The sequence below is a fragment of the Neoarius graeffei genome, chromosome 11, assembly GCF_027579695.1.
Source record: "Neoarius graeffei isolate fNeoGra1 chromosome 11, fNeoGra1.pri, whole genome shotgun sequence".
In the NCBI taxonomy this organism is placed as follows: domain Eukaryota; kingdom Metazoa; phylum Chordata; class Actinopteri; order Siluriformes; family Ariidae; genus Neoarius; species Neoarius graeffei.
The window spans coordinates 16,312,385-16,328,340 of NC_083579.1; the positions used below are offsets into that span (position 1 = coordinate 16,312,385).

General features: G+C 39.4%; 1 protein-coding gene across 3 annotated transcripts in view; it reads left to right on the top strand.

Moving 5' to 3' along the window:
• Positions 1-15,956, top strand: part of fancm (FA complementation group M) — a 94,199-nt gene that overhangs the window by 43,496 nt on the left and 34,747 nt on the right. For all 3 annotated transcript variants that reach the window (XM_060933512.1, XM_060933511.1, XM_060933513.1), the window contains 5 exons: positions 2,367-2,499; positions 2,613-2,705; positions 5,275-5,367; positions 10,665-10,837; positions 15,638-15,844. In XM_060933512.1, coding sequence (XP_060789495.1) covers positions 2,367-2,499; positions 2,613-2,705; positions 5,275-5,367; positions 10,665-10,837; positions 15,638-15,844 — 699 coding nt within the window. The remainder of the gene's footprint in view (positions 1-2,366; positions 2,500-2,612; positions 2,706-5,274; positions 5,368-10,664; positions 10,838-15,637; positions 15,845-15,956) is intronic.

Below are 15,956 nucleotides of genomic sequence, written 5' to 3' on the forward strand. Positions count from 1 at the left end.
TTGTAATGATGTATGAGCGCTCATGCTGGACTTGGGTTCATATTATTTTAAGAGCTATGAAGATTGTCCTCATTAAACTGGGACTACAATCACAGTTGCAGATTTGATAGATTTTTAATGCATTTATACTTGCTTACGTTTAGGAATGTAATGATTCACCCAATGTAATTTAATTTGATTCGTGATTCTCGATTCAGTTTTCCCACAACATTTTTGAAAATAAAATTAAATTAATAATTTTATTATAAAAAATGCAACGTTTATTTTCCTATTCATCAACTTAAATACTCCTTTTGTTAAATTAAAAACCCTTTTGTTTCGTTTTCTTTATAACCAGCAATAATTATTTACCCACATTTGTAAAGATCGGAGTGGTGCTTGAAAGTTCGTGAACCCTTTAGAATTTTCTATATTTCTGCATAAATATGACCTAAAACATCATCAGATTTTCACACAAGTTCTAAAAGTAGATAAAAGAGAACCCAGTTAAACAAATGAGACAAAAATATTATACTTGGTCATTTATTTATTGAGGAAAATGATCCAATATTACATTTCTGTGAGTGGCAAAAGTATGTGAACCTCTAGGATTAGCAGTTAATTTGAAGGTGAAATTAGAGTCAGGTGTTTCAGTGACAATCAGGTGTGAGTGGGCACCCTGTTTTATTTAAAGAACAGGGATCTATCAAAGTCTGATCTTCACAGCACATGTTTGTGGAAGTGTATCATGGCACGAACAAAGGAGATTTCTGAGGACCTCAGAAAAAGCGTTGTTGATGCTCATCAGGCTGGAAAAGGTTACAAAACCATCTCTAAAGAGTTTGGACTCCACCAGTCCAGTCAGACAGATTGTGTACAAATGGAGGAAATTCAAGACCATTGTTACCCTCCCCAGGAGTGGTCGACCAACAAAGATCACTCCAAGAGCAAGAAAGCCACTGCTGTCCAAAAAGAACATTGCTGCTCGTCTGCAATTTGCTAAAGATCACGTGGACAAGCCAGAAGGTTATTGGAAAAATGTTTTGTGGACGGATGAGACCAAAATAGAACTTTTTGCTTTAAATGAGAAGCGTTATGTTTGGAGAAAGGAAACCACTGCATTCCAGCATGAGAACCTTATCCCATCTGTGAAACATGGTGGTGGTAGTATCATGGGGTCTGGGACTGTTTTGCTGCATCTGGGCCAGGACAGCTAGCCATCATTGATGGAACAATGAATTCTGAATTATACCAGCGAATTCTAAAGGAAAATGTCAGGACATCTGTCCATGAACGGAATCTCAAGAGAAGGTGGGCCATGCAGCAAGACAACGACCCTAAGCACACAAGTCGTTCTACCAAAGAATGGTTAAAGAAGAATGAAGTTTTGGAATGGCCAAGTCAAAGTCCTGACCTTAATCCAAACGAAATGTTGTGGAAGGACCTGAAGCGAGCAGTTCATGTGAGGAAACCCACCAACATCCCAGAGTTGAAGCTGTTCTGTATGGAGGAATGGGCTAAAATTCCTCCAAGCAGGACTGATGATCAGTTACTGGAAACGTTTAGTTGCAGTTATTGCTGCACAAGGGGATACTGAAAGCAAAGGTTCACATACTTTTGCCACTCACAGATATGTAATATTGGATCATTTTCCTCAATAAATAAATGACAACATATAATATTCTTGTCTCATTTGTTTAACTGGGTTCTCTTTATCTACTTTTAGGGCTTGTGTGAAAATCTGATCATGTTTTAGGTCCTATTTATGCAGAACTATAGAAAATTCTAAAGGGTTCACAAACTTTCAAGCAGCACTGTAACTAAAATATTCCTTTTATTAAACATGAGAAAGTTAATAACAAATATTCCTTTTCTTAATCAACTTTTCTGAACATTTGTTCTGCCTCAATTTGCTTCTCTTTTCTTTATCGTTCAGCAGTCTGTATAGAGCGAGCTCTGATTTCTTACTAAATCTATTTATAATCAATCACACAGCAGCTCTTTCACATTTTAAATCTGTTTTTGTGTGTTTTTGCAGCATTAGAGCTGTGTTACTTCCATGTATAGTGAAGTCACTTGTATTTTTGCTATTGTATGTTATTACTGCTGTCTAAACAACACGTATAGCAAAAAAAAACTAAGAGATTACACAGCCTGATGATGATAATCACCATTCATTTATTATTTCATCAAATTGAATAGTCATAAATTTGTATTGCAATTCATCATCACACGATATATCGTGACATGCCTGCTTACTTTTGCTCGTAGAGTTTTGTCATTTGTACATGTGATTAATCACTTTGACACCATAATCTATGACCATGGCGCTGACAGATAAACACTGCGTGTAATATTGGCTCGCTCTGGGATTGTTTTGGTGACAGAGAGCACAGCACGGTGCACTGGAGGGGGATTTCGCTCTGTGTATCAGCCTCTACCATGGTTATGAGCTCCTGCAGCAGATGGGCCTCAGATCTCTCTTCCATTTCACACACAACATTATGTCAGGCTCTAAAGGTACCTTAAGGGATTTAAGCATTTGTTAAACGCTTCGCTGCTTTAATATCTTTTTAACAGCAAATACTTTAAAAATAAGCTTTGTGATTTGTGATTCATTTGTGTTTTCTCAGAGTCTTCACGGGCCAGAAATGAGCTTCAGCGCAGCCCTGTGTTCATGGATCTGTACAGGGAAATGGAGGCCATGTTTCTCAGCACGACCAAAGGTACTTTATTCTACACATCAACTGAAATAAATGTATTTAGTGGTTAGCGCTGTCGCCTCACAGCAAGAAGGTCCGGGTGCGAGCCCCGTGGCCGGTGAGGGCCTTTCTGTGTGGAGTTTGCATGTTCTCCCCGTGTCCACGTGGGTTTCCTCTGGGTGCTCCGGTTTCCCCCACAGTCCAAAGACATGCAGGTTAGGTTAACTGGTGACTCTAAATTGACCGTAGGTGTGAATGCGAGTGTGACTGGTTGTCTGTGTCTATGTGTCAGCCCTGTGATGACCTGGCGACTTGTCCAGGGTGTACCCCGCCTTTGGCCCGTAGTCAGCTGGGATAGGCTCCAGCTTGCCTGCGACCCTGTAGAACAGGATAAAGCGGCTAGAGATAATGAGATGAGATAAAGCTCAAGCTCGTGGACGTGATTTTTAACAGGCTTTTACAGGCCCTTAACCTCAGACTCACTGTTAAGACGCAGGCTGTGTCTGGATTTGTTCCCTGTTCACTTGATAGTACACTGTTTGCAACCATTTCCTCAACAGTGTACAACCCCGATTCCAAAAAAGTTGGGACAAAGTACAAATTGTAAATAAAAACGGATTGCAATGATGCGGAAGTTTCAAAATTCTATATTTTATTCAGAATAGAACATAGATGACATATCAAATGTTTAAACTGAGAAAATGTATCATTTAAAGAGAAAAATTAGGTGATTTTAAATTTCACGACAACAACACATCTCAAAGTTGGGACAAGGCCATGTTTACCACTGTGAGACATCCCCTTTTCTCTTTACAACAGTCTGTAAACGTCTGGGGACTGAGGAGACAAGTTGCTCAAGTTTAGGGATAGGAATGTTAACCCATTCTTGTCTAATGTAGGATTCTAGTTGCTCAACTGTCTTAGGTCTTTTTTGTCGTATCTTCCGTTTTATGATGCGCCAAATGTTTTCTATGGGTGAAAGATCTGGACTGCAGGCTGGCCAGTTCAGTACCCGGACCCTTCTTCTGCGCAGCCATGATGCTGTAATTGATGCAGCATGTGGTTTGGCATTGTCATGTTGGAAAATGCAAGGTCTTCCCTGAAAGAGACGTCGTCTGGATGGGAGCATATGTTGCTCTAGAACCTGGATATATCTTTCAGCATTGATGGTGTCTTTCCAGATGTGTAAGCTGCCCATGCCACATGCACTAATGCAACCCCATACCATCAGAGATGCAGGCTTCTGAACTGAGCGCTGATAACAACTTGGGTCGTCCTTCTCCTCTTTAGTCCGAATGACACGGCGTCCCTGATTTCCATAAAGAACTTCAAATTTTGATTCGTCTGACCACAGAACAGTTTTCCACTTTGCCACAGTCCATTTTAAATGAGCCTTGGCCCAGAGAAGACGTCTGTGCTTCTGGATCATGTTTAGATACGGCTTCTTCTTTGAACTATAGAGTTTTAGCTGGCAACGGCGGATGGCACAGTGAATTGCGTTCACAGATAATGTTCTCTGGAAATATTCCTGAGCCCATTTTGTGATTTCCAATACAGAAGCATGCCTGTATGTGATGCAGTGCTGTCTAAGGGCCCGAAGATCACGAGCACCCAGTATGGTTTTCCGGCCTTGACCCTTAAACACAGAGATTCTTCCAGATTCTCTGAATCTTTTGATGATATTATGCACTGTAGATATGTTCAAACTCTTTGCAATTTTACACTGTCGAACTCCTTTCTGATATCGCTCCACTATTTGTCGGTGCAGAATTAGGGGGATTGGTGATCCTCTTCCCATCTTTACTTCTGAGAGCCGCTGCCACTCCAAGATGCTCTTTTTATACCCAGTTATGTTAATGACCTATTGCCAGTTGACCTAATGAATTGCAATTTGGTCCTCCAGCTGTTCCTTTTTTGTACCTTTAACTTTTCCAGCCTCTTATTGCCCCTGTCCCAACTTTTTTGAGATGTGTTGCGGTCATGAAATTTCAAATGAGCCAATATTTGGCATGAAATTTCAAAATTTCTCACTTTCGACATTTGATATGTTGTCTGTGTTCTATTGTGAATACAATATCAGTTTTTGAGATTTGTAAATTATTGCATTCCGTTTTTATTTACAATTTGTACTTTTGTCCCAACTTTTTTGGAATCGGGGTTGTATTATAGTATGATGCTAATAGTCACAATTTCTCTCAGCACATAGTTTACTTTTGGATGAATATCTGAGTGGCCAACTGTGTATTAAAAAATGTTATTCAGTGATCATTCAAGCTTCTTGGTATATGACTTAATATCATAATACTTTTGTATTTTCATGGTTTCAGACAAGCTGTGTACAAGTGAATATGAGAGCAATTTCAGGCACAGTTAAAAACCTACCACCTAAAACAGTCAAGGAAATGTTGTTGTAATACCGTATAGTATAAGAAAGGACCTCACTGAGTAGGCTGGGCATGCACCAGATGACAAACAGCAGAAGAGCGATTGTCAGTCTAATTAGTACTGAATGATCCTCCGTAGCGCTTCAGTACGAATGAAATCTTTCAGGTGATCTCCAGACTCGGATCAGACTAACTGGTTCGGTTTTCAGGGCCTGAGGAGCAGTATTTCTACAGCCATCCAAAACTTCAGAAACTGGACGAGGTCATCCAACAGCATTTCAGTACCTGGGTGAAGAGATCAGGTACAGTTTACCACGCTCTAATTCCATGGACTCTGTATGTAAGACAATTCGCTTGGTGAACCTGAGGCATTCTTGTTGAGGTTGTCTGTGGAATCCAGTTGTGGTCAGAAGTTTACATACAGTGACATGAATGTCATCTTGGATATGAATGTCATGGCAATATTTGGGCTTTCAGTCATTTCTTTGAACTGTTCTTTTTCTGTGGCAGAATGATTGTACAGTATACATCTTTAATGAAAAAAAAACCTCTAGGATTTGGTGCACAAGTTTTATCTTCTTTGGGTTTTCTGAAATCAACATAGAGTCAAAAATATACATACAGCACACCTAATAAACACCTAGTAAAATGTTTGTTCGCAAGATTCACCTTAACCAAACATTTTTGTTTACCATGAACAAGCTTCTGGCAGAATTCTGGTTGGATATTTCATGACTCTTCATGGTAGAATTGGTAGAGTTCAATTAACTTTTTTATTTTTGGCATGGACTTGACTTAGTTAGGTCCATATATATTTGGACACTGACACAAATTTTCCTTTTTTACCTGTTTACTGAAACATATTCAAGTTATAGTTATATCATGGACATGGACATAAAGTCCAGACTTTCAGCTTTCATTTGAGGGTATCCACATTAAAATTGGATGAAGGGTTTAGGAGTTTCAGCTCCTTAACATGTGCCACCCTGTTTTTAAAGGGACCAAAAGTAATTGGACAATTGACTCAAAGGCTATTTCATGGGCAGGTGTGGGCAATTCCTTCGTTATGTCATTCTCAATTAGCAGATAAAAGGCCTGGAGTTGATTTGAGATGTGGTGCTTGCATTTGGAAGATTTTGCTGTGAAGAAAACATGCGGTCAAAGGAGCTCTCCATGCAGGTGAAACAAGCCATCCTTAAGCTGCGAAAACAGAAAAAACCCATCCGAGAAATTGCTACAATATTAGGAATGGCAACATCTACAGTTTGGTACATCCTGAGAAAGAAAGAAAGCACTGGTGAACTCATCAATGCAAAAAGACCTGGACACTCACAGAAGACAACAGTGGTGGATGATCGCAGAATAATTTCCATGGTGAAGAGAAACCCCTTCACAACAGCCAACCAAGTGAACAACACTCTCCAGGAGGGAGGCGTATCAATATCCAAATCTACCATAAAGAGAAGACTGCATGAAAGTAAATACAGAGGGTTCACTGCATGGTGCAAGCCACTCATAAGCCTCAAGAATAAAAAGGCTAGATTGGACTTTGCTAAAAAACTTCTAAAAAAGCCAGCACAGTTCTGGAAGAACATTCTTTGGACAGATGAAACCAAGATCAACTTCTACCAGAATGATGGAAAGAAAAAAGTATGGCAAAGGCGTGGTATAGCTCATGATCCAAAGCATACCACATCTGTAAAACACAGTGGAGGCAGTGTGATGGCTTGGGCATGCATGGCTGCCAGTGGCACTGGGTCACTAGTGCTTATTGATGATGTGACACAGGACAGAAGCAGCCGGATGAATTCTGAGGTATTCAGAGACATACTGTGTGCTCAAATCCAGCCAAACTGATTGGTCGGTGTTTCATAATACAGATGGACAATGACCCAAGCAAAGAAGTGGAATATTCTTGAATGGCCAAGTCAGTCACCTGATCACAACCCAATTGAGCATGCATTTCACTTGTTAAAGACTAAACTTCAGACAGAAAGGCCCACAAACAAACAGCAACTGAAAACCGCTGCAGTAAAGGCCTGGCAGAGCATTAAAAAGGAGGAAACACAGCATCTGGTGATGTCCATGAGTTCAAGACTTCAGGCAGTCATTGCCAACAAAGGGTTTTCAACCAAGTATAAGAAATGAACATTTTATTTACAATTATTTAATTTGTCCAATTACTTTTGAGCCCCTGAAATGAAGGGATTGTGTTTAAAAAATGCTTTAGTTCCTCACATTTTTATGCAAACATTTTGTTCAACCCACTGAATTAAAGCTGAAAGTCTGAACTTCAACTGCATCTGAATTGTTTTGTTCACAATTCATTGTGGTAATGTACAGAACCAAAATTAGAAAAATGTTGCCTCTGTCCAAATATTTATGGACCTAACTGTATAAGCACGGTCCATATATTTTCAATAGGGTTGAAGTCAGGACTTGTTTTAAGCTTAATGTTAGCCTGCTTTATCCTCCACAACCAGCTCTGATGCGTGTTTGGGTTCATTGTCCTGTTGCAAGTCCCAAGTCGTGTTCAAGTTTCTGATGATGAATTCTGAGGTAGTCCTCCTTCTTCATTATTCCATCCACACTGTGCAATGAACCAGTTCCACTGGCAGCAAAACAGCCCCAGAGCATGATGATCCTACCACCACCATCAGCTGGTACAGTGTTCTTCTGTACATGGTGGTCATTGTGGCCAAACAACTCAATCTTTGTCTCATCTGACCATACAGCTTTCCTCCAGAAGGCCTTTTCTTTGTCTGTGTGCTCGGCTTCAAACTTTACTAAAGCTTGAAGGTGTCAGTTTTTTTCTTGGATAGCAGCCTCTTAGTTCATGGTGATCTGAACTGTAGTCAGTGATCCATCAGCTTCCAGTTCATGGCAGGGCTGTGCCATGGTGGTTCTCAGGTTGTTCCTGACCATCCAAACCAATTTCCTTTCAGCTAAGGGTGACAGTTTTGGTTTTCTTGAAGCAAAGTGGCTTGGCAAAGTGACTACATGTCACAATATGCAGTTTCCCAAATTGCACCAGTGAACATCCAGGGTTTGGACATCAAGATCGTGGAGGAGTACAAATACTTGGGTGTTCACCTCAACAACAAACTGGACTGGACTAACAACACAGATGTCCTGTACAAGAAGGGCCAAAGTTGTCTCCACCTCTTGAGAAGACTGAGGTCTTTTGGTGTGTGCAGGACACTGCTTAGGACTTTTTATGACTCTGTGGTAGCATCAGCGATTTTCTACGCTGTGGTCTGCTGGGGCTGTGGAAGTTCAGAGAGGGACAGGAAGAAACTTAATAAACTGGTCAGAAGGGCTGGCTCAGTCTTGGACTGTCCTCTGGACTCCATTGAGGCGGTGGGTGAGAGGAGGATGTTAGCCAAGCTGACCTCAATCATGGATAACCCCTCTCACCCCCTACATGAGGCTGTGGGGGCTTTAAGCAGCTCTTTTAGTAGTAGACTGCTACACCCACGGTGTAAGAAGGAGAGGTACCGCAGGTCATTCATACCTACTGCTGTCAGACTGTATAACATCCACAACTTGTAACGTAGGACCAATAACCTGTTTGTCGTTTAATTTGCACTACTTCACCACTACTACCTCTGCCATCTCTCATCGATGCAATTATTATGTGCAATAATATAGGCCCTAAACTATTTTTATGCATACTTATATATATTATTTATGTATATGTGTGTGTGTATACTGTATATACAGAGTCTACCTGTAATGTGCAATTTTTCCGAGCCTCTCAATAAGGCAATTTTTCTATACTTTTTCACGGTAGATAATGCAAATAGCCCTCTGTATTTAATCCTTCGTTTGTCTAATTTTTATTTCAGTTTTATTTGTTATCTGTTTGACATTTTCTTGCTACTGTAACACGTGAATTTCCCCGATGTGGGATTAATAAAGTGAATCTAATCTCATCTAATAACTTGGATACAATTGTTTGAACTGATCTTGGAATTTGCAGTTGTTTTAGAAATGGCTCCAAGAGACATTCCGGAGTTGTGTACATCTGTGATCATCTTTTTCAGATCTGCACTGAGCTCCTTGGACTTTCCCATTTTACTGTGTGTTGGTCAATCCAATGAGTGCTGTAAACAAACCCTTTTTATGAAGGCACAGAGACGCTACCAGCTGTAGTCAATCATGATCACTAACAGGAAGTTAACAGACATTTTGGAAGTTTCAGCACCTCTGAGTTAATAATCAAAGCGAGCGTATGTACATTTTTGACCATGTACGTATGTATAATTTTGACCCTGTGTTGCTTTCAGAAAACCCAAAGAAAATTAAAACTTGTGCACCAAATCCTAGTGTTTTTTTTTTTTAATTAAAGATGTATGCTGTACAATCATTCTGCCACAGAAAAAGACCAGTTCAAAGAAATTACTGAAAGGCCAAATATTGCCATGACATTCATGTAACTGTATGTAAACTTCTGACCACAACTGTACATGTGACTGAGACATTAAACAGTTATTCCACGAAATCAAGTCGTACATGAGCTGATAGCCACCGAAGCTCGTAGCACCGAGTCGGCTTTTAGTCATGTACAAGGAGCTTGAGTGGAGTAACTGTTTTATTATATTCACATTCACTGGATTTTGAGAAACAGAGCATTTTTTATTTTTGATTTTTTGTAAATTCGATAAATAAAAACTTTCTATAAAAGGTCTGACAAAATAATTTCTGCTTAGAACGTAAACAAACTGGTGAAATGACAGTAGCAGTTTATGAAAATGCTATAATAATAATTCTTGAAAAATAAAAGGAGACACATTCTTACCATCAAATACTTTTATTCCATATTTTGTGGCTTTTTTTTGAGGGGGGGGGGGTTGTTTTCGAATAGAGTTTTTATTTTGTCTTCGGTTGATTTCAGCAACACTTTTTCTTCTTCTTTAGGGTTTTTTTTTTTTTTTTGATGGTTGAAAAACCAACTTAAAAGTGAATTACTGCCACTGACTGGGCTGGAGTGTGGAACAGGAGATATTGGGGGGGGGGGGAACAACTATATTCTTGTAGCTATTTCTGTTTCTTTTAAATGCTTGATGACAAAGTGATATATATCTGACTTGATAGCCAATCAGATTGCGCGATTGCTCATATCCAGTAAATGTGGATAGAATAATAACGTATGTTCTGCCTCAGTACGATTGAGTTCTCGGTCCTGATTTGTCCAGAAGGTGTTCATTAATGTTTTATAACAGTAATTACAGGTTTCTGAAGGATTTGTTGTTTCTCAGTTACATGACACACTGCTTTTTTTTTCTTTATTCACTTCAAGAAAGGAAAGAAAAGCTGATGAGGGACAGTCTGTTTATAGCAATTACAGTATAATTAATGAATAACAGGAAATGATCTGTCTCACGGATGCTGTGTTGTTTAATAAATAAATTGTTAGTGTTGGTAAATTGCTGTGGTGCAAGAGGAATAAAACACTACATGACATGCTCTTAGTGGAAAATTATCAGCGTTGGGGTGATAACACTGCCCCGTTGTTGATTATTTTCCTATAACAATGCATTATTCTTTACATATTCGTTTGAGCTGAAATTAAATTCTTCTAATTTCATTGGTCCAGGCTCGGAAGCAGAGAGTACAAGAGTGATGATCTTCTCATCGTTTCGTGAGAGTGTTCAGGAGATCGCTGAGATGCTTAACCGCCACCAGCCCCTTGTCAGGGTCATGACCTTCATGGGGCAAGCATCAGCTGGGAAAGGGGTGCGAGGGTTCACTCAGAAGGAGCAGCTTGAGGTAACACCGTAACCATGAGTCTGTGCACATTACCTTCATGTTGAGCGTACATGACGAGACTGTCTGTCTACTTTCTTATGGCTTTCAGAAGGAAAATTCCTTACGAATACTGTCACAAATTATAAATAAACCTTAAAGCTTTTTTAAAACCAGTGTGACACACAGTTTAATGTTCATGAAATGAATTTTGCTATCTTAACCCCTGATATTTTCATCATTTGATAAATCTCCTCCCACATCACCTCAGCATGATGTCCATTATGTTTACATGTATATGTGCTTATACAGTGCCTTGCAAAAGTATTCATACCCCTTGAACTTTTTCACATTTTCCCACCTTACAACCACAAACTTAAAAGTTTTTTTTTTGAGATTTTATGCGATAGACCAACACAGAGTAGCACATAATTGTGAAGTGAAACGAAAATGATAAATGGTCTTCAAAATTTTAAACAAATAAAAATGTGGTGTGCATTAGTATTCAGCCCCCTGTACTCTGATACCTCTAAATACAATCCAGTGCAATCAATTGCCTTCAGAAGCCATCTAATTAGTTAATAGAGTCCTACTGTGTGTAATTTACTCTCAGCATAAATGCACTTTTTTCTGTGAAGGCCTCAGTGGTTTGTTAGAGAACACTGAAGAACAAACAGCATCATGAAGACCAAAGAACTCACCAGACAGGTCAGGGATAAAGTTCTGGAGAAGTTTAAAGCAGGGTTAGGTTATAAAAAAATATCCCAAGCTCTGAACATCTTAAGAAGCACTGTTCAATCCATCATTCAAAAATGGAAAAAGTATGGCACAACTGCAAACCTACCAAGACATGGCCGTCCACCTAAACTGACAGAGCGAGCAAGGAGAGCACTGGTCAGAGAAGCAGCCAAGAGGCCCATGATCACTCTGGAGGAGCTGCAGAAATCCACAGCTCAGGTGGGAGAATCTGTGCACAGGACAACTGTAAGTCGTACACTCCACAAATCTGGCCTTTTTGGAAGAGTGGCAAAAAGAAAGCCATTGTTGAAAGACAGGCATAAGAATCCATGTCGGGGACACACCAAACATGTGGAAGAAGGTGCTTTGGTCAGATGAGACCAAAGTTGAACTTTTTGGCCTAAATGCAAAGCGCTATGTGTGGCGGAAAACTAACACTACTCATCACCCTGCACACACCATCCCCACTGTGAAACATGGTGGTGGCAGCATCATGCTATGGGGATGCTTTTCTTCAGCAGGGACAGGGAAGCTGGTCAGAGTTGATGGGAAGATGGATGGAGCGAAATACAGGGCAATCCTGGAAGAAAACCTGTTGGAGGCTGCAAAAGACTTGAGACTGGGAAGGAGATTCACCTTCCAGCAAGACAATGACCCTAAACATACAGCCAGAGCTACAATGGAATGGTTTAGATCAGGGGTTTTCAAAGTGTGGGAGAGTCAGCCCCCCCTCAGAGAGCAAATAAGCAACAGCACCCCCCCCCCCCCCCCCCCCCCCCCCCCTTACAATTTTTGTTGTTGCTATACTTAAATGTTCCATTCGTATTTAAAAAAAAAAAAAAGTGTACACATTTTTATTTTTTTCTTTTACACATTTTAAACATATGAGCTTTTTTAAAACCTCTTTTACACATTTTAAACATCTGTGCTTTTTAAAACCTCTTTTTTTACACATTTAAAACATCTGTGCTTTTTTAAAACCTCTTTTTTACACATTTTAAACATCTGTGCTTTTTAAAATATATTTTTTACACATTTTAAACATCTGTGCTTTTTTAAAACCTCTTTTTTTTTTTTTTACACATTTTAAACATCTGTGCTTTTTTAAAAACATCTATTTTTTACACATTTTAAACATCTGTGCTTTTTTTAAACATCTTGTTTTACACATTTTAAACATCTGTGCTTTTTTTAAACATCTTGTTTTACACATTTTAAACATCTGTGCTTTTTTAAAAACATCTATTTTTTACACATTTTAAACATCTGTGCTTTTTTTAAACATCTTGTTTTACACATTTTAAACATCTGTGCTTTTTTTAAACATCTTGTTTTACACATTTTAAACATCTGTGCTTTTTTAAAAACATCTATTTTTTACACATTTTAAACATCTGTGCTTTTTTTTAAAACATCTTGTTTTACACATTTTAAACATCTCAGAGCATCGTTAGCTAGCAGCGCTTGGCAGACAACACACTGGCAGTGGAGCATCTTCAGATCCAGTCCATGAAAATCCAAACTTTAAATAATCGTGTTCATACTTCCTTCTTTTTTTTACTTGGCCCAGACTCTGTCTCCTCACTCACTGTAGCTTTAGGTACTAAAAATCGATCCATTTTGTCTCTGGCAAAGGCTAGCTGAAGTTCGCCAAATGTCCGCAATAGTAACTTATTCTGGTTTATTTTTCCTCACTGAAGAACTCTGGCGCCCCCTTGGGGAGGCGCGCCCCACACTTTGAAAAGCCCTGGTTTACAACTCCGATTCCAAAAATGTTGGGACAAAGTACAAATTGTAAATAAAAATGGAATGCTATAATTTACAAATCTCAAAAACTGATATTGTATTCACAATAGAACATAGACAACATATCAAATGTCAAAAGTGAGACATTTTGAAATTTAATGCCAAATATTGGCTCATTTGAAATTTCATGACAGCAACACATCTCAAAAAAGTTGGGACAGGGGCAATAAGAGGCTGGAAAAGTTAAAGGTACAAAAAAGGAACAGCTGGAGGACCAAATTGCAACTCATTAGGTCAATTGGCAATAGGTCATTAACATGACTGGGTATAAAAAGGGCATCTTGGAGTGGCAGTGGCTCTCAGAAGTAAAGATGGGAAGAGGATCACCAATCCCCCTAATTCTGCGCCGACAAATAGTGGAGCAATATCAGAAATGAGTTTGACAGTGTAAAACTGCAAAGAGTTTGAACATATCATCTACAGTGCATAATATCATCAAGAGATTCAGAGAATCTGGAAGAATCTCTGTGCGTAAGGGTCAAGGCCGGAAAACCGTACTGGGTGCCCATGATCTTCGGGCCCTTAGACGGCACTGCATCACATACAGGCATGCTTCTGTATTGGAAATCACAAAATGGGCTCAGGAATATTTCCAGAGAACATTATCTGTGAACACAATTCACCGTGCCATCCGCTGTTGCCAGCTAAAACTCTATAGTTCAAAGAAGAAGCCGTATCTAAACACGATCCAGAAGTGTAGATGTCTTCTCTGGGCCAAGGCTCATTTAAAATGGACTGTGGCAAAGTGGAAAACTGTTCTGTGGTCAGGTGAATCAAAATTTGAAGTTCTTTATGGAAATCAGGGACGCCGTGTCATTCGGACAAAAGAGAAGAAGGACGACCCAAGTTGTTATCAGCACTCAGTTCAGAAGCCTGCATCTCTGATGGTATGGGGTTGCATTAGTGCGTGTGGCATGGGCAGCTTACACATCTGGAAAGACACCATCAATGCTGAAAGGTATATCCAGGTTCTAGAGCAACATATGCTCCCATCCAGATGACGTCTCTTTCAGGGAAGACCTTGCATTTTCCAACACGACAATGCCAAACCACATACTGCATCAATTACAGCATCATGGCTGCGTAGAAGAAGGGTCCGGGTACTGAACTGGCCAGCCTGCAGTCCAAATCTTTCACCCATAGAAAACATTTGGCACATCATAAAACGGAAGATACGACAAAAAAGACCTAAGACAGTTGAGCAACTAGAATCCTACATTAGACAAGAATGGGTTAACATTCCTATCCCTAAACTTGAGCAACTTGTCTCCTCAGTCCCCAGACGTTTACAGACTGTTGTAAAGAGAAAAGGGGATGTCTCACAGTGGTAAACACGGCCTTGTCCCAACTTTTTTGAGATGTGTTGTTGTCATGAAATTTAAAATCACCTAATTTTTCTCTTTAAATGATGCATTTTCTCAGTTTAAACATTTGATATGTCATCTATGTTCTATTCTGAATAAAATATGGAATTTTGAAACTTCCACATCATTGCATTCTGTTTTTATTTACAATTTGTACTTTGTCCCAACTTTTTTGGAATCGGGGTTGTAGATCAAAGAATATTCATGTGTTAGAATGGCCCAGTCAAAGTCCAGACCTAAATCCCATTGAGCATCTGTGGCAAGACTTGAAAATTGCTGTATCCATCCAATATCCATCCAACCTGGCTGAGCTTGAGCTATTTTGCAAAGAAGAATGGGCAAAAATTTCAGTGTCTAGATGCGCAAAGCTGGTAGAGACGTACCACAAAAGACTTGCAGCTGTAATTGCAGCAAAAGGTGGCTCTACAAAGTATTGACGCAGGGGGGCTGACTACTAATGCACATCACATTTTTCAGATTTTTATTTGTTTAAAATTTTGAAGACCATTTATCATTTTCATTTCACTTCACAATTATGTGCGACTCTGTGTTGGTCTATCACATAAAATCTAAATAAAAAAACTTTTAAGTTCGTGGTTGTAAGGTGGAAAAATGTGAAAAAGTTCAAGGGGTATGAATACTTTTGCAAGTCACTGTATATAGGAATTGAGAGGACATTTTCCTCTCTTGTTTCATTTGAATTAATGAACTTCATGGCTGTTGAAATACCCAGAATCCATGTATGATTAACTCACTCCAGATTCCCTCATCATGTGTGAGACTAAAGTGTCAGGACATAGGAATGTATCTCCAGTAGTTTAGTTTATTTAATCATTATTTCCTCATTCAGTTTTGATTGCTGTCCTAAAACTGACCATGGTATAATTTATATCGTTTATATTTTCATCAAAATTAGGTGGTGCGGAGGTTCCGAGAGGGTGGTTTTAACACCTTGGTCTCTACTTGTGTGGGTGAAGAGGGTCTCGACATTGGAGAGGTAGATCTAATTGTCTGCTTCGATGCTCAGAAAAGTCCCATCCGTCTGGTACAGCGAATGGGTCGAACTGGGCGCCACAGACGGGGACACATCGTGGTCATACTGGCTGAAGGACGAGAAGAGCGGGTGAGTCCATTTAAAAAATAAAAAAAAACACACACACGAATCTTTATTAATCACTCCTCACTGGATTCTAATTACTGGTGTTAGTCACCACACACCAGAGTGTCATCAGAAA